We start from the raw sequence: 18987 nt of genomic DNA, 5'->3' as shown, positions 1-18987 counted from the left end.
CAGAACATTCAACCTAAATATTCTCCTCATGACTTTATTCACCTCTATAAGAGCATCCCCCGGCCTCCTGCATTCAAAGGAATAAAGTTCTAGCCTGTCCAATCTCTCCCTATAGCTCAGGCCCTCAAGTCTTTCAACATCCTCATAAATCTTCTCTGCACTCTCTCCAGATTACCAATATCCTTCCCATAGAAAGATGACCAAAACTGACCACAATACTCCAAATGCGGCCTCAGCAACATCTTGTACATAGAAATGTTTGCTTTTGTAAGGGGAATCCATAATCAGGGGACATGAATTGAAGAATGTCACTGATAAATCCTGGAAATGCTTCATTATCCACCAGCGTGATTAAAATGCAGAACTCTCCTACATGGAGAGGGCGAGTTAAACAGTATAGGTGCATCTAAAAAAGGCAGATAATTACATGTAGAAAGAGATGAAATGTTCTGCAGCATAATCAGAAAAGAAGCAGACGTTATATAACATACTCTGCAGTGGCTGAGTGACTCATCTCACTTGTGTGTCCTCCTCCATTTTACAGATCGGTACAATTTCACGCAATAATCGCAGGCCATTCATCACAGGCAGAGCAAGCAACAACAAATCATTTGACCACTGAGGCATCAGCACTTTATTTCAATGTTGTGGATGCAGGAAGGTTAATAATGAATTGAGATAATTGTAAGATGAAAGAATTTTCAAACAGTAGCTATCCAAGCTTTTTGACCCTAAAATGCTTTTACCATGGACTCAAATTTCACCTCAAATACATAGTGTGTAAATTCAGTGCCATCAAGCTGTTAACTCAAAATGATCTGTGGATCGAATCGTTAATTTGAAGAGGTTTGTTGATGCAGTTCGGTTGCATCTGGCTATAAATGAATGCTGAAAAGTATGGAAAGAAATGGTGTTGGGCGGGTGAGTTGAAAATAATTGAAACACACCTTCATTATCTAAGGATGGTGATCAAGAGATAGAAACCTGGCTTTGTATTTCATGCCCATCAATTATTTTTTTTTAGATTTGATATGTGCACCACTTAAATTTCATATAGTATATTGAAATATTTTCCTGTTCAAAGTATCTAATGGGCATGAAGTGTAAGCTCGCAAAACAAACTGTTTTCACTATGGGACCCACGAGGATAAGGTCCATTCTGTTCCTGCGTGTCCTTTCCAACACAAACACCAATTCCTCCCACTGGTAACAGCAAAAAACGTCACTGATCGTGGATCTAACCACGGAACCTTCTTTGTATGGTACAGTGGTCAAGGTTTGAGACGGCATCCACCATTTGATTAGCTACCTCTATTAATGCATAAAAAGAATAAATGGGATACTTGTACAATGGGTGACTTATTTCTCTGGAAACAGAGGGCTAAAGATTAACCCAATGAAAGCCTTTACATTTATGAAGAGATCTAACATAGCAGACTCAAAGAAAATATTATTTGTGGGTAATCCAAAATTATGGACATAAAGAGAAGGTAGGCCACAAAAAAAATCTGAGAGGGAACAGAGAAGAAATTTCTTTAACTAGAGAGTGGTGAGAAGTTGGAACTCACAGCCTCAGTTAATAGGAAACTAGTTATACATTTCATGGAGAAAGGAACAGAAGTAAATATTTGACAGAATGAGAGATGGTGAAAGAGGCCTATGTTGAAATTAATACTGGCAGAGATATTTTGGTTAAATTGTCCCTTTTTATTCTGTGGGTGGCAGAGAGAGAGTGTGAGGCAGAGTGAGAAGAGGAGGTAGAAAGAGAGAGAAGGGAGGAGGAGGTAGAAGTGTTTGAGGTGGGCAGGCGCAGAGAGGGAGAGGCAGAGAGAGGGGGTGGAAAAGAGGGGGAGAAAGACTGGATAGACTCGCTAGAATTTAGAAGATTGAGGGGGGATCTTATAGAAACTTACAAAATTCTTAAGGGGTTGGACAGGCTAGATGCAGGAAGATTGTTCCCGATGTTGGGGAAGTCCAGAACACGGGGTCACAGTTTAAGAATAAGGGGGAAGTGTTTTAGGACCGAGATGAGAAAAACATTTTTCACACAGAAAGTGGTGAATCTCTGGAATTCTCTGCCATAGAAGGTAGTTGAGGCCAGTTCATTGGCTATATTTAAGAGGGAGTTAGATGTGGCCCTTGTGGCTAAATGGATCAGGGGGCATGGAGAGAAGGCAGGTACGGGATACTGAGTTGGATGATCAGTCATGATCATATTGAATGGCGGTGTAGGCTCGAAGGGCCGAATGGCCTACTCCTGTACTTGTCCATGACGACCAAGTTGGCATTCTAGGCTAGTCCCATTTGCCTGCATTTGGCCCATATTGCTCTAAACTCTTCTTATATCGGTCTCAATGACTTTTGAAAGTTGTGATTGAACGTACTTCTATGGCTCCATTTGGCGGTTGGCTCCAGATATGGACCATTCTGTGAGTGAATAGGTTGTCTCTAATATCCCTCTTCAAATCCCTCCCCCTCTCACTTTAAGCCAGAGCCCTCTAATTTTAGCATCCTGGGAAAAAAATTGTGACCATACACAGTAAAGCATCCATTTGCTCTTACCACCTGTTGATACCAGACCATGCTTCCAAAAAATACACTGGATTGTGAATTTTGCACTAGTTTTATAATACAGTATTCATGTACTCTAATTCTCTAATGAATACTTTACAGTTTAGAAACCCATATAAGAGATGAGAATTTAATACCTGCCAAAAACAATATCAATTTTCCTTCCCGAATTGCAGTCCATGAGAGGAAACATAAAGAACTTTGTGAATAAAAGAACAGGGCGGCTCGGTGGCGCAGCAGTGGAGTCGCTGCCTTACAGCGCTTGCAGCGCCAGAGTCTCGGGTTCGTTCCCGACTACAGGTGCTGTCTGGACGGAGTTTGTCTGTTCTCCCCATGACCCCGTGGATTTTCTCCGAGATCTTCGGTTTCCTCCCACATTCCAAAGACGTACTGGTTAGTTGGTTAATTGGCTTGGTCCAAGTGTAAATTGTTTCTAGTGTGTGTGGGATTGTGTTAATGTGGGGGGGATCGTAGGTAAGTGCGGACTCGATGGGCCAAAGGGCCTTTTACCATGCTGCATCTCTAAAGTGTTGGAGCTTGAATGCATTGGGAGGTTGATCCAATGGCTGAATAATCAAACATCTCTTCAATTCTATTTTTGATCTGTGCTTGCATCTTCCTCTACCTGATGGGCTGGTACTCTGGTGGAATGTTCATGAGAACCAAATTTAGCTGGGCATTGTTCAGGAATGATTAAGGACAGTGGGTGGGCGTGGTTGCTCAGCTCCAGTCCTGCGACATCATACTCAGAACTAATTTAAAGTTATTTCAATGGTACCACTGATGATGATGATGTGAACTCAATTTTGTGTTGTCTGTTTGAATGTTTTTTTCCAACTCTCATTTCCAAAGTCGAGGGACGGTCACAACCTCAGCGGGTACTCACGGGTCCATTGCTTCTGCCGAAAGCACTCCACCACGAGGTTCCCAATTTCTAATCAGGTACACTGTACTGGGAAATCAGCACTGTCCAACTCACAAGTCTGATCACTTAAGAACCATTGATAGCACATTTTGCACAGTGCAGAATGCCCACATTAAAACCACATTTTAAAGCATTAAATCAGTAGGTTCTACGTCCTGTTCTAACCTTTATAATGTGTGCAAAGTATGTTTAGTACAGCTTATCTCTAGCGATAGGAGAAAGTTGTTCCACAGTACTGGGCTATCTCGGTGATTTTAATTGCAACAAACTGCTGCTGCCCAAGGCTAAATAAATCATGCTGTGCTCTGAATGACTTTCTGCAGGAGCCTGCCATCCTTTCCCACATGGAGACATCAGCAAGCACTGAGCTGGAAGAACCGTTGCCCAGCAACCAAACCTTGGCTGAAGACCACTCCTCTGTATCCCAGGAAATGAGGCTGGTTGTGAGCGAGAGAGAGAGAGAGAGCGAGAGAGAGACAGAGAGAGAAAGAGAGAGAGTGGGAAACAAGGCAATGAATGGTTTTCTACATAGCAAATAGAACCTCCAAAGGAAGGGAACAGAATAGAATAAACAGAATAGGGGAGGTGGAATATTTGAACGTAGCTGAATTAAAAGCTTGATATTCAAAATTAACCAAACGTCAGGTATTATTGTCTCTTTTCATTGACATGACGATGCTCCGAGCAAGCAGAGATGCACAGTGCAGATAATCTTTCTGCTGGTTTTAGTGTATTTAAGACAACAATGTTTCTCTTCTTACCCTGTCCTATGGCATTAGAGTTGATGCCCTTCTCATCTGCATGCTAATTTTAACCAGGCAGCAATTGTGACGTTACAAATAGTCTCAGCACTCTTGGGAAAGAGGAACATAGATATCTACCGCACTTTCCCTCCTCCGCACACACACAAGCATTAAGGACAGGATAGGGCTGCTAGAACAATGGGGAGAGGGGAAAGATGGGTGAGGAGGGGGGGACGGGGGACGGAGTGGAGAGTGATGGAGGGGGCAGAGGGAGGGAGGACGAGAGCAGGGGGGGGGGGGAAAGGGGTAAGAGGGAAGTTGGGGAGGAGAATGGGGCTAGGAGGGGGATGAGGGAGGGGGAAGGGGGGGAAGAGGGGTAAGGAAGGGGGGGAATGGGCAGAAGGGGGAAGAGAGAGGTGGGGGGAGAGAGGTGAGGAGAGGGGGGGGGAGAGAGAGGGATTAATGGGGAGAAGGGGAAGAGAGGGAGGGGGGAGAGAGGGGGGGGGAGGAGGGGGAGGAGAGAGGGGTGGAGGGGGGGGGGGGGGGGGAGAAACTGAACTGAAAAAGGGTCCCAACCCGAAACGTTACCTATCCATTTTATCATGAGATGCTGCCTGCCCTACAGAGTTACTCCAGTAATTCATGTCTATCTTTGGTACAAACCAGCATCTGCAGTTCCTTTTTATTTCATTACTGAACGCTTAATAAGGATACCGTAAGATAAGGTGAGGGTGTAATATTAACATTAATCAAAGCATCCATTCGAGCAAAAGGGATAATATTGAGAATGGTGTACAGGCTAATTATATTGGTTGAAGTTAGGAAACATAGATGCTTATCTGAAGTGTGTTACAGACCACCAGACAGTGGAAAGATATGAAACGATGAGAGGTCCAAACGCTTTTGAGCAAAAATGAGTTGGGTAAAAATAATGAAAGTTACAAAAACGGTTAGGATTTTCTATGATGAGTTTCTCTTATGGGATTTTGTTTTTGATAATGGATTTATCATCCAAAGAAGGTGTTAGCACTCTATTTCTATTAAATGAAGAGGAGTAATGTAAAGAAAGGAGACACCCAGGAAACAGTAATCAGATCAGAACTTTGCTTCATACCGGAAGTGAAAAGGCTAAGATAAAAGAACTTGACTTGGAAGTTCAGTAGGATGAGCGAGAACGTCCAAAACTCTAGCTGGAGAAACTGGCAGATAAAACAGGGGACAAATAATTAGATTGAAACATAGAAACATAGAAAATAGGTGGAGTAGGCCATTCGGCACTTCGAGCCTGCACCGCCATTCAATATGATCATGGCTGATCATCCAACTCAGTATCCTGTACCTGCCCTCTCTCCATACCCCCTGATTCCTTTAGCCACAAGGGCCACATCTAACTCCCTCTTAAATATAGCCAATGAACTGGCCTCAACTACCTTCTGTGGCAGGGAGTTCCAGAGATTCACCACTCTCTGTGTGAAAAAGGATTTCCACTTTATCCTTAAACTGTTACCCCTTGTCCTGGACTTCCCCAACATCGGGAACAATCTTCCTGCATCAAGCCTGTCCAACCCCTTAAGAATTTTGTACGATCCCCCCTCAATCTTCTATAAGATCCCCCCTCAATCTTCTATAAGATCCCCCCTCAAATTGCTTCAAGAATAGAAACAAAATATTTCCATGAGAAATAGAGGGTGAAGTAAAATGAAGTATACTGCAATCTGACGCTCAGGCAACTGGAGAAATTAAAATCAAAAGGTTTAAAGCAACATTATATAAATCCTTTCTTTAAACACAAATCAGTACATAACAAAAGAAACACAAAGTGTTTGGAAAATGGCAGGAAATAGGGACAAAAACAAAATGTAGAATAATATTGAAGAGCAGGGTAAATTAGAGACATTTTCAACAAGACGCTTCCAAAGGAATAGTTGAAAGACTGCATGAGTATATTCCCATACATTCATGGAAATACCCAGCAAAAGGAATGAAATGGTATTAAATAACACTGCAGTGCTACCAGGTTTAGGAGCGCGTACTGAAAAGTCAGTGGACAAAGTATTTTACTCTAAAATACGAACGAGAATTGGCAGAAATAGTATTGGTCTAATTAGTCTAATTAGTCGAAACGTCCCATTATAAGAAATTGTGCCAGAGGAAACGTTGCCAACACATCATCTTTGCACCGGATGGGAACACATCTGAATCAATGAACCATTCGTCCAAAATTGTATGGATTAATTAAAGGCAGCATTTGTTAAATAGAAGTCATAACTAACAAATGGAGCATCCTCAGGTGAACATGGTGGCAAATATTTTCCATATGATAAGATGTCACACAGGAGACTTGTTGATAAAATGATGATTCATGACATTAGAGATACAGTTACAAGCTAGGCTCATATGTTTCAATTGGTAGGGCCACGGGGAATAAAAGCAAAGAATGCAAAAGCCATAGAATAAGTACTGAAACAATTCACTGTGGTGGTGATGGAGGGGACTTTGATGGCGAAGATTAAGAGAAAATAGCAGGGAGGTGTTCGAACTATGATGAACTGAACTGGTTATGTAGATTGGGGAATCAATAATTGTGAATGAAGGAAACCGTAGATGTTTACGTCGCACACAGAAGGATGTCATAACACAAATGAAAATTGAATATTTGAAAAGAAAGTACTAGGAATGCTACGGGAAGAGACCAAATCAGCAAACGGCTTCTTCAGTGAACCATTGAATACAATATCCTGTGATGTCAAATTCTATTCTGTAATAATTTCAACAATTTGAAATGACTCTTCAATCTTCCTGTCTCAAACTTTCTGCTTTCTGGCCTTTGTTCCAACCATCTGCCTAGCACTACCACCCCCTCCCCCCTCCCCACATTCCTCCCCCCTCTAAAATCAGTGTGAAGATAAGTCCCAACCTGAAATGTCACCTATTCATTTCTCCAGAGATGCCTCCTGACCCGCTGAGTTACTCTAGCTCTGTATTTGTGACTCAAATTGCATTAGGCATTCAACAGCCTTCACAACCTTTCACAGGCAATCAAACACCATTCCAATCTAATACCGTTTTATGAAAGTAGCTGGAGTAAACAACACTTGAAAAGTCAGAGTTTGAATTTCCCACAGGCTGGAAGACATCCAGACCTGGATGCAATATTATTCCACTTGAGGTTAAGGCCATTTCCAGCTTCACAACACTTGTTATTGGAACTGTTCAAATATATTTCCCAGCCTTTTTTCAAGAGGATAAAGCTACTATTCTCTATTGCAACACATTAGACGCATAACACGCTCACAATAATGTTGTCTGACACCCTCCATGTTGCATCTTGTGGCTCATCTTGTGGAGTACGTACTACAATTTCACCATTGTGTAAAGTTGTGTCACAGAATCCCTCCTCTAATGGGCCTGTCCCACTTAGGCGACTTAGACACTGGGAAAAAAAACGTAAGCAGTGGTTACCAACCGATAATGTTAAATGTCCACCGAGCTTCACAGCCGTGTATTTCTGGCTTCTTAAAAGTTGTCTCCACGCATTCTCCCTCCTTCACCTTTTAAAGGGCTTGCCATACATGTGTCACCTTGGCATTGCACCGTGTGAATTTCACCCAGACAGCGCTCCCCCCGCTTGCCCTGTTCCCCGCCTGCATAACGGGCTGGTGAAGGAAGCGATGTGTGTGTGTGTTCCACTCTGACAGTCGCCAGTTTTTCAGGCGACTGCCGGCAACTTGACAGTCACCTGAAAAATCGCCTAAGTTGGCAGGCCCATAAATCACAGAGGAGACGGATGGCTTTCAGACCATACTATCTCTTTCAGCGTCTTGATAAAACAATCCAACATTAATTCCGATATAAAGATATGAATTAGGAATCGGAGTAGGCCATTCAGCCTCTGTCATTTCAATAAGACCATGGGCAATTTGATCTGACTAATGCCATCCCACCTACATTATCAAGGATACACCTCCACTTTAAGAATATTCAAAGACTGGTGGAGGGAGGTTAAAAAGAATCACCTTAACTTGTCCGATAAACCCTTTAAGATGTTTTTATAAATTTGAAATTCATTTAAAAATTTGCTTCATGTTCAGTTCACCTGTTAATAAGCAAAACCCAAGGTTCCTCTTCCTTGAACACACAACAGACTGATAGCACAAATACAGAATTATCTCCATTTGCAAAGATTATCTTTAACAGTATATTTTACTTGAACATAATTGTTTTCATCATTTATAATTGTTTATAAAGGTTGTTTGTGTATCTTGGCACTGCAGTAGATTGAACAGTTTTATGTGTCGTGACAGGAGGGGCGGCTGCATGAATTTCTATGCGTCTATGCAATGTGGAGATCACAGATAACAGTGGCAACCTCTGGGAATAAAGGGTTGACCTGGTGAAGGCATTTGCTTGGAATGTGGATGGGGGCTGGGAGTGGGGCAAGCATTGGGAGACATCATCAGGAAATGGCATTTCTGCAGAGGTATACTTGGATTGCAGCTCACTTGCTTTTGATTCTGTCCTTGGATCTAGAAAAGCCGCTCAATTATGCCCTCAGCGAGTGAGGGTGGAAGACTACTTAATGAAAATGTGGGAAGCATCTACTTTGCAAATATGAAAAAGACTAAATTGTTTTTACGAGTTTATGCAATTTATGTTATATAAGGATTATGTAATGATGGAATCATTGTCGGAATAATTTGGAACTGTATGAGCAGAGGTGAGTGCAAAAGACTATACTTTTATGCTGACAATCAAAGACTAAATTCTCCTCTCGTGCTCAGCCCACAGCTCGAATTATGAGGAAATGCAGCAATCAGTAATTCTGAAGTTTCAGGTGTAAAAGAAATAACCATCTCCAGTGTTTGCAAAATCATGGCATGTCCTCCCACCCATTACTCTCTTCTGATCCCACAGCCGACTCCAGCTCAATCCCTGCCAGTTTTGGCCTCCCTTCTCTGATGCTGAGTGGCCCACCCTCAGCAAAGGCCTCATCTTTGCACCCTTTCATCTGCACCTCAACAAGTTCTGGGAACTCTTCTTCTGTCACGTTCATGCCTGCTTCTTTGGCAAAGAGCCTTTGTCTCCCCACCACCCCATCTCCCCTCCCCCCAAACTACTGCTGACTCTTTCACCCATCTACAATATTACTCTTCCTCTTGGATACTGCCTCTGGGCTTTTATTCTCTCAACTTTTTTCATTCTATTTGCCAATATGACTTCAACTGTCATGATCTCTCCATTCTCTTTACCTGCTCCAACCTTACCCCCTCTGAGCACACATATCTCCTTACATTCTACATCAATCCCGACCTTGTCCTCAAACCAGAGACAAGGGCAGTGCTGGAGTGAGCTGATCTCTACCTTGCAGAGGGAAGAAGGCAGTTCTCTGACTCTTCCTCATTCCTACATCTGGACCATGACCCAACCAATGATCACCATGCTACTGTCTCCCATACCATCACAGACCCCATCACTTCAGAAGATCTCCCCTCCACAGCCTCTAACTTGACATTCCCCAACACCATACTGCCCATTTTTAAAATCTCCTACTCAAGATGCATAAACAAGCCTGCCCCAACAGGCCCATTATTACTAACTGCTCTTGCCCCACTGACCCCATCTCCAAATGTTTCTACCCTGTTTCCCTTGTCTAGTCCCTCCTCAACTTTATCTCACATGCTCTCCACCATTAAAAAAAAAGGCAGTCAAGATGCAGGGTCTCCACCAGAAAATGATGACTGGCCATATTCCCAAAACAGTTGCGGTCTGACGTAGTTTGTCATTTGCTCCTATGGGACCTGCATTTCAATTGGTGCTGCATTTGAATGTTCAAGTTTAGCACATTTTGGAGCTATTCATAGTAATCATTAATACAGAAGAATGTGTCACAAATTGTTATTTATAGTTGTCATCTTCTGGAGAAGACCATGGGATTGAATAAATTCTGTTTGATCAGGGAGAAATATAATGAAGGAATTTAAGTCCATCAATGTTGCTCCTCACTTTCCAGGTTTCCCTTGGGTGTTTAAGGTGGCTACAAAACCAAAGGATACAGAAAATGATAGGGTTTGCAACCGGAACCCTCTGTCAAAGCATAGATGCCCAGCTTCGTTAACAGGAGCTCGAGTCGTGAAAGAAGGTATGACAAAGTGCCAGAGGGAGAGAAATAGATAGACTGGAAAAATTATGTTTTTTCTACGTTATAATCTAATCTCAACAACTAGCAGTCATGCTTCATGGAAACAATGCACCGCTGCACTTTTTTAATGACACCATGTCTAATAAGATTCAAAAAGCTACTATATATAGCATGGAAAAGCCCTTAGGCCCAACTTGTCCATGCCGACCAAGTTGCCTAACGGACATAGTCCCACTTGCCTGCACCTCACCCTCATCCTTCTACACCTTTCGTATCCATGAACCGGTCCATGTGTCTTTTAAATGTTGTAATTATACCCGGTTCCACCACTTCCATTGGCAATTTGTTCCATACATCCATCACCCTCTGTGCTGAAAAGTTGCTCCTCAGATCCCTTTTAAATCTATTGCCTCACCTTAGCCCGAAGCCCTCTAATTTTAGACTTATCTGCCCTGGGGATAAGACTGACACTATTCACCTTATCTATGCCCCTCATGAGATCATAAATTTGTATAAGATCACCTCTCCAGGGAATAGAAGTTCCAGGTTTTATTCTAAAGCTGTCAGTCCAGGTTGGTTAAGTTCAAATATTTAATTACATGCTCGTCTTCTTAGTACATCAGCCCTATTAACCCCATTCAAATATTCTTAATAAAAAGTAATGTCATGAACATACAGTTTCAATGCTCCTCCAAATTTTCTGCTGAATTAATTGCTACATAACTTACAAGATATACTTTTAATTAAGGTAATCCTGGAGGCTCATCTATCGGTACACTGAGGCATACCTTCCACTGCCAAACGATCGCCTGGGCAATGCTGATTATTCCAGTGGGCACAGTGATTTGGGGAGGCAGAGGGCAGCCTCGAAGCAGATTGTGGGCAGCACTCATAGGCAGCATTGTCAGCCACCAAGGCTCTGCCCTCAGGTTCAAAGGCTGTCAAAACAATCACTGTTAAAGAATGTTTCAGTGTCCTTGACATTCACAAACATTCGACAATCACTTGGTGCCTGCCTTACAATAAAATATAAAAATACAATTAAAACTATTATAAATCTCTCGCTCAATAGCAAATTGCTCCCATTCACATACAGTGGAATTTGGCTTACATTAGCATGAACTCAGTGTCCTGATTTCAAAGTCCAAGAGCTGATGAGGCGGAGAGGTTCATTCTGCTCCTTTGGATTAAATGACGAATCCATCAGTGTAGTGGTCATGAGTACACAATGAGGCAGGGGTGAAGATGCTACCTTTTTCAAGGCTCACTGTAATGTTGCATTGCGACCTCCACAGAGCTGCAATTAGCCATTAGTGCTGAGATCAGACTGGAAGATTCAGCCTGTTATTCTGGCTGGCTGAACGAAAGTGGCCAAAGGGCACTTCTGGATCAAAACCTACTTTGTGACACGACGCACCAACTTTAATTTCATTAAATGATCAGCTAGCCAAGCATTCACAGATACAAAATGGATAAAGTATTGGAACAAATAATCCAAAATCATTTATCACAGAAACAGAGTACGGTTTGAAAGCAATGCATCGTTGATAACAGTTTTCGGACACATTGAGGGCAAAGGCAATAATAGTCCAAAGGCAATATGTCAGAATCAGATCGAGGACCGTACAAAAACACCCGGGGGGGGGATTATGAAAAGAATTTGCCACTGTCAACAACTGTGAAGTAATGAAAGCCATCAACTGGATAGCCTGCCAGCTGGGTAAGTTCATAAAAAGTAAGAAACAAGAACAGGAGGTGGCCTGAGGGCTCCTTAAGCTTGTTCCACCACTGAGTAAGATGATGGCTGATTTAATAATGGCTCAGCTCCACTTTCATGCCTGATCTCCTTTCCGATCAACCAACTTCACCCTCGAATGTGTTCAAAGTCTCAGCCTGCACTACTGCTTGGGAATTCTGGAGAACCCCACAGTTTCATGGCCTCAAGCCTTAAAAAGCCATCCTCTCGGAAGTTGCCTCTAGACTGTCATAGTTGAAGAAAATCTAATGAAGTGGGATCAGGGGGATACCACAGAAATCCTAGAAATGACCAGGTTTTGGATCATGACGAGGAGGCACTAAACTTTTCAAGACAGACTCCTGCCTGAGCAGCCTGCACTTTTACCCACGTGCAGGTTCAGGACTTGAAAGCAAAAGTCTGAATCATCTACTCAGCTGATCACCAATCCTGCCTCTGCTTTCAGAACTCTTCATGAAATAGAGCAGAGAATGCACGCACAACAATTACAACAGCCAGCGCCAAAATGGGTCTCAAAGGAACTCTGTGGGTGGAGACTGGTAGTTTCAGTCAGGGATTCTCTGTGCCGTGTTAGGACTGCTGGTCAACTAGTCGTGGCTTCCCAGTGGAAGACTGTACTTGGATACTGCCCCGGGTAGGATGAACAAGCCATCTGTGAGCTCTGGCAGTTCACTAGTCATTGTTGGCTTCACCATGGCTCCTGTTGGCACTATTTTTTGCCACGTTGTAAACTTTGCCGAGTGTGAAGGATACTGAGGAATGCTGCAGAATGGAGTCTGTGATTGCAGTGCTTCACACCGAGGTGATGTAGCTGAAAGCATTTCACCATCGAAATAGAGGTGAGACTCTTTCGCCCAATGTCCATTTAAATATAGCAAAGCAGCCATTTTTTTGGGAGCCAATAGGCATGTTATTTGTTTTTGTAGATTATAGATGGAGCAGATACCAGGACATTCCAAATAATTTCTTGGCTTCAGAGAACACAGTTGCAAACGAAGGGCATGCGGACAGTTGTGGGAGCAGCCAGAACTGGGATTTGAATTGGAACGGCACAAATTGCTGCCACTGTATCAGCAGTGTTTTCTGCAAGATACGCAAGGCCGTATAAATTCCCAATTTTTTCCCCAGGTGAACACTGCAATCTGGGAGACTTGTGGAAAATCCAAAACCAAAATTCATTGAACAGGTAATATGCCAAAACCAAGAGCTAACAGTATGTCAGCCGTAGAGAAGTGTTGCTGAATTAGAAGTGGGGAAACCCCCTACTGTGACCAGTATATAACAGGATAAATTAACTCACCCTATTCCTGAAGTTCTCTTTTACTACATTCAGAGACTATGATTACAAATAAAAAATAATCAATGGGTTTAAATTTAATATATCCCTGTGATACAAAAAACAGATGTTGTTGGGAGGAAAAGTTAGATTGTTACTGGGAATTGTGATTTGTATTGGTGCTCGTGTGGAGGAGTCTGCCAATGATCATTCAACAGGAAAGGGTGTGAAGTCAAGGCCAAGTGGCAGAAATATCATATTGTAGCGCCTGCTTGCGCACGCAGGTATCGAACCCGGCGTTCGGAAGCCGCGGTCACATGACTCGAGAGGGGCTACTGTTTTTGCGCGGTTTCGCTCTCGCGAGACAGTTGTGTGCTGACCACCGTTGTGGCCAGACGTGTTTGTAAGGACCTGTGAACTAAGAAGTTATTTTCGAAATAAATAAGTTGATAAAACTTAGTTGTCGTTCTTGCGACCGACAAAATATCAATAAAAACAACCTGCCTTGTTAATCCAATGGCAGTTTAAGGGAAGATTTTAACATCACAATGATAAGTAAACAACAATTCACTTTATGGAAAGACTTGGCCAGCTATTCTGGAACCAGTTACTCCATCCAAATTGCTAATTTATATTTTAGATGTTCAATTATAAGGTCAAATACATGAATTGTCTGTACTATGCCCACTACAAACCCAAAACCCACCTAGCTGTAGTCTAGCGATTCTATTCTTCTGGAACCTGGATAGCGTGCCTCGAAGTATTGCAAGATGGTGAATTGGCAGTAGTTATAATTGTGATATTCCACTCAGTCTTCTTCACATTCAATACTGAATTTACCAACTGTTACGATGGCATCTTGTGGCAAATCATTACAACTGACTTGTTTTACATAATGATTGTTCTTTAACACACAAAATGTAATTTGAAGATAGGCACAAAATGCTGCAGTAACTCAGCGAGAAAGGCAGCATCTCTGTTCAGACTGAAGAAGGATCTCGACCCGAAACGTCACCCATTCCTTCTCTCCAGAGATGCTGGAGTTACTCCAGCATTTTGTGTCTATCTTCGTTTTAAACCAGCATCTGTAGTTCCTTCCTGTACAAAGTGTAATCCCTGACTGTGATGAAATGTTGACTTACCATTAAAGACATGGGTAGAGCTAGATGCAGCACCACTGGGGAATACTAACAAAGCTAGCAATCTCTTTGACAACAAAAACCCTTGAGAATGAAGTCTGACTTGCTTGTGTGACATTTGAACCTGAAGATTCAATTATATCCCTCAAACCCATCCTTGATATGTTAATAGCATATCTCCTGATAATAAGCAGTAAATCATTCAACAAAGAGCCAAGTGATTACACAAATTAAGTGTTCAATGCAGATCTGGTTACACATTAACCATCATCTGCTTGCAACCAGCTGCCTGAATAACTGCAATGAAATAAAAAACAAAGTGACACATTGTGCTGGACTAATTTAGTGGATTAGGCAGCATCTCTGGAGAACATGAATAGGTGATGTTTTGGATCAGACTTCTTCTGACTGATTGTGTGATGGTGGGGATTGGTGAATGGGGTGGGGGAGGGGGGGGTCGAAGGGGGAATAGAAAGCTGGAATATAGGTGGAAGATGCTAGGGGGAGGGGAAATAAGAGAAATGGGTGTGAAACCAGATGGGCACAAGGAAGAGGGGGCTTTTGTCCAACCACCTGACTATTAAAACAAAAACTGTCTGGCTTTGTCCTATCCCTACCTCTCTTCCAGCTATCTCACCAAAAGGTGTCCCGACCCAAAGTGAAATCTATCCATGTTCTTCAGAAATGCTCCCTGACCTGTTGAGGTACTCCAGCACGGTGGGGTTTTTTTGTACACCAACAAAGGCAGTTCCTTGTGTTAATTAAATAAATGAAATAAAACTGTGCCCCACATATACAAAATAAAACAGACAGCAAGACTGAAGTTAAACTGTGTGGTTTGAACTGCCAATCCTTGTATGTCATTTTTATATCTACTGTTTTCCCTTGGTTATATTTACGTTTCAATCATTTCCCCCATTAAATCCATCAGGTCTGCTTGGGCTTATATTCATAACTGCAATCTTTACATGGTACTTTATTACATAGTTCTTTATTTGTCACATTCATTTTGTGAAATTCATTTTTGTACACAATTCAGTCCAAGTATCACTATATATAAGCACTGAGATACATGTTAGATGAGTATCTAAAATACAGTACAAGTGTATAGCAGTAGTACACGGAGAGAGTATACAGAATTGCCAGTTTGGAGCCATTATCAAGTCTAAGTTGTTGTAAGTGACATGGTCTTGACCTGAGCATGAAGGTCCATTGTCCTGGTGGCGTTGGCTTGTCCAAGCGTGACGTTGGTGTCCTGCGCCTCTGCTCCACCGCTTCCGGTCCATGTGCTCGGCCTCTTGGAGCGGTGCCCAGTCGAGCTGAGCCACAGGTTGTTGCAGGGCTTCCAGTGGCCCACTCCCCCGTCGAGCCATGCACTCCCTCCAGCTGCTGGTCTGTTTACCGGCAAACCAAGTTCAAGTTCACATTTATTGTCACATGCTCCAATTAAGGTCCAGTGATATTTGAGTTACCATATAGCCAATCAAGTAAAAAAAGAATGCAATACACAATAATTTTAACATAAACATCCACCACAGTGGAATCAACATTCCTCACCGTGATGGAAGGCAATAAAGTTCAGTTATCTTCCTCCTTTGTGGGTCCTCTGTCCATGGCAGACGAATCCTGGTGTGCGGCGGGTGGGCTGGGCCTACCAGGCAGGTTCTGGTCTGCGATGCAGACCCACCGTCCGTTGCGAGCCAGTCCCTGGTCTCCCGCGAGTGAGTCGGGCCTACCGGGTGTGCTAGTCCATGGTCTCCAACAGGCAAGCTGGACCCTCCGGGCAGGCCCTTGTTCTATGGGTCGCGGCTCCCCTGGATACACCCGCCAGCTCGGCTCTCCTGGATCTACCTTATGACTCTATCTTAGTCATATAACTTGAGCAATCAGATAAAAGGCACTAAATCAGATGAACGGTCATTAATCCGAAACATTAACTGCACCTTTCTTAGGGAATGTTTGATTTAAGCTGCCAGTAAAAACATTTTTTGAGTTGTATGGGGAGAGAATAGGAATATGGTATGAGATACAGTGCCCTCCATAATGTTTGGGACAAAGACCCATCATTTATTTGTTTGCCTCTGTATTCCACAATTTGAGATTTGTAATAGAAAAAATAACATGTGGTTAAAGTGCACATTGTCAGATTTTATTAAAGGGTATTTTTTATACATTTTGGTTTCACCATGTAGAAATTACAACTGTGTTTATACATAGTCCCCCCATTTCAGGGCACATAATGTTTGAGACTCATGGCTTCACAGGTGTTTGTAATTGCTCAGGTGTGTTTAAATGCTACATTCATGCGGGTATAAGAGAGCTCCCAGCACCTCATCTTTCCTCCAGTCTTTCCATCACCTTCGGAAACGTTTATTGCAGTTTATCAACATGAGGACCAAAGTTGTGCCAATGAAAGTCGAAGAAGCCATTATGAGACTGAGAAACAAGACTAAAACTGTTAGAGACATCAGCCAAACATTAGGCTTACCAAAATCAACTGTTTGGAACCTCATTAAGAAGAAAGAGAGCACTGGTGAGCTTACAAACCGTAAAGGGCCTGGCAGGCCAAGGAAGACCTCCACAGCTGAAGACAGAAGAATTATCTCTATAATAAAGAAAAATCCCCAAACACCTGTCCGACAAATTCGAAACACTTCAGGAGACAGGTGTGGATATGTCAATGACCACTGTCCGCAAAAGACTTCATGAACAGAAATACATTACAAATCTCAAATTGTGGAGTAAAGAGGCAAATAAATAAATTATGGGCCTTTGTCCCAAACATTATGGAGTGCACTGTATATGATTGGCCATGATCATGTTGAGTGGCAAAGCAGGGCAGAACAAGGCCAATAGGCTCCAATAGAAAATAAAGGCACACGGGTGACATTTCAGGTCAAGACCCTTCTGCAGACTCGAAACATCATCTGTCTATTTCCCACCGAAGCTGCTGCCTGGCCTGCTGAGTTCCTTCAGCACTGTTTTTTGACTTAGATTCCAGCATCTGCAGTTTCGTGTCAGCAAGAAAATAAAGGTAACGAGCCAACAATGATCATAAACTGAGAAAATTGGGCTTGATTGAGTGTGTGGTAAGGGAGAATTTTTGATTGTAGATTTCCGAATCTACAGTAACTCCATAACACATCATGAGACAGGTCGATCAAGCCGCTTTCAAAACTTCGACCTCCTGGAAACCCACTAGGACCTCTTGGCAACCCACCTACAGCACGAGAATTCTCGCTACTCTCCATGGCGGCTTCATTCTGGTTGCCGCCAATTTTTCATCATGTTGAAAAATTGGCAGCAACCATAATGAAGCCACGACTAGTTCCCAGAATGCGGGAACACGTCACGACCATGAAGGCGACTCCCCGGCAACCACCCGCGAACATGTGGCGACTGCATAGTCTCCTGCAGTCGCCTAAAAAGTCGCCTAAGTGGGACTGGCCAATTAGAACCACTTCTTGCAGTACCAAAAGTTATTTTAATTATTTGCAATAATGTGGATAAGCATATCTGATAGAAACATAGAAAATAGGTGCAGGAGGAGGCCATTCGACCCTTCGAGCCTGCACCACCATTCATTGTGATCATGGCTGATCAATAACCCGTGCCTGCCTTCTCCTAAGCATACAGGAGGGTGGAAATCGCTTCTGCTCATTACATCATGAGTTTGGTGCTGGGTGAGGTCTTCAAATATATTTGTACTCAGCTGGCCAAAGACCATGCTGCTACATAGTAGACAATGGTGAATCTATTCACCGAGGTGTACCTGCTGCTGTGCACCAACCGCACACACACCCCGGCCTGCAACAACAATGAACACACCAACCTGCTGACGTGGCTTTGTGCTATAGTAGGTACAATGTATGTGGGAGCATCTGCCTATTTTGTGCATGCAGCAGTATACGGCATCTAAACATCTTGAACCCCCTTGACCTCACAATAACACAGTTCCAGTATAAAATCCTAGTAGTTCACTAGCCTTATTTTGGAATCTCATCTACAATCCCAAAGAGTTTCATGTTCAATAGGAATGATAGGTGAAACACGATTTTCAATTCTTTTTCCATTTCCACAGCATTGCAAGTAAGAAAAACATAACTGTGAGAAAAAACCTAGTTGCTGGAGGAACCCGGGGGTTAGTCAGCATCTGTGGAGGTTAAAAAGGATGGTTGATATTTTATGCCCTCATGTGCGAGATTTAGCTCAAAATAGACTTTACGTGCAAAGGCAGTCATCAGATTTTCTGGACCAATGTGCAATACTGGCAAGATGCATTTTGCTATGTAAATATGTTCCTTGTGTCAGCACTATACGGCCATCATCAAGGCAGCTGGCACTAATTACGTTGTCACTTTGTTTATCACAGTTACGGTGATAAACGATTTAATACTCATAGCTTCCCTGCGACCAAAGATTAACATTCATCATGATT

The 18987-nt window shown here is 42.7% G+C and overlaps 1 protein-coding gene across 3 annotated transcripts in view; it reads right to left on the bottom strand.

Moving 5' to 3' along the window:
- The window catches only part of vac14 (vac14 homolog (S. cerevisiae)), a 214195-nt gene that overhangs the window by 59707 nt on the left and 135501 nt on the right, over window positions 1-18987 (bottom strand). Inside the window, exon 16 of one of the 3 annotated variants that reach the window (XM_055648698.1) lies at window positions 15650-15943. The exons of the other annotated variants lie outside the window; for them this stretch is intronic. Within the exon in view, the coding sequence (XP_055504673.1) occupies window positions 15715-15943 (229 nt within the window). The 3' untranslated portion in view covers window positions 15650-15714. Of the gene's footprint in view, window positions 1-15649; window positions 15944-18987 lie in introns of those variants that run through there. 3 annotated transcript variants of the gene reach the window in all.

The sequence above is a fragment of the Leucoraja erinacea genome, chromosome 17, assembly GCF_028641065.1.
Source record: "Leucoraja erinacea ecotype New England chromosome 17, Leri_hhj_1, whole genome shotgun sequence".
NCBI lineage: Eukaryota > Metazoa > Chordata > Chondrichthyes > Rajiformes > Rajidae > Leucoraja > Leucoraja erinaceus.
Note: the sequence above shows the minus strand (reverse complement) of the source record. Positions and strands in the feature narration are given on the sequence as shown.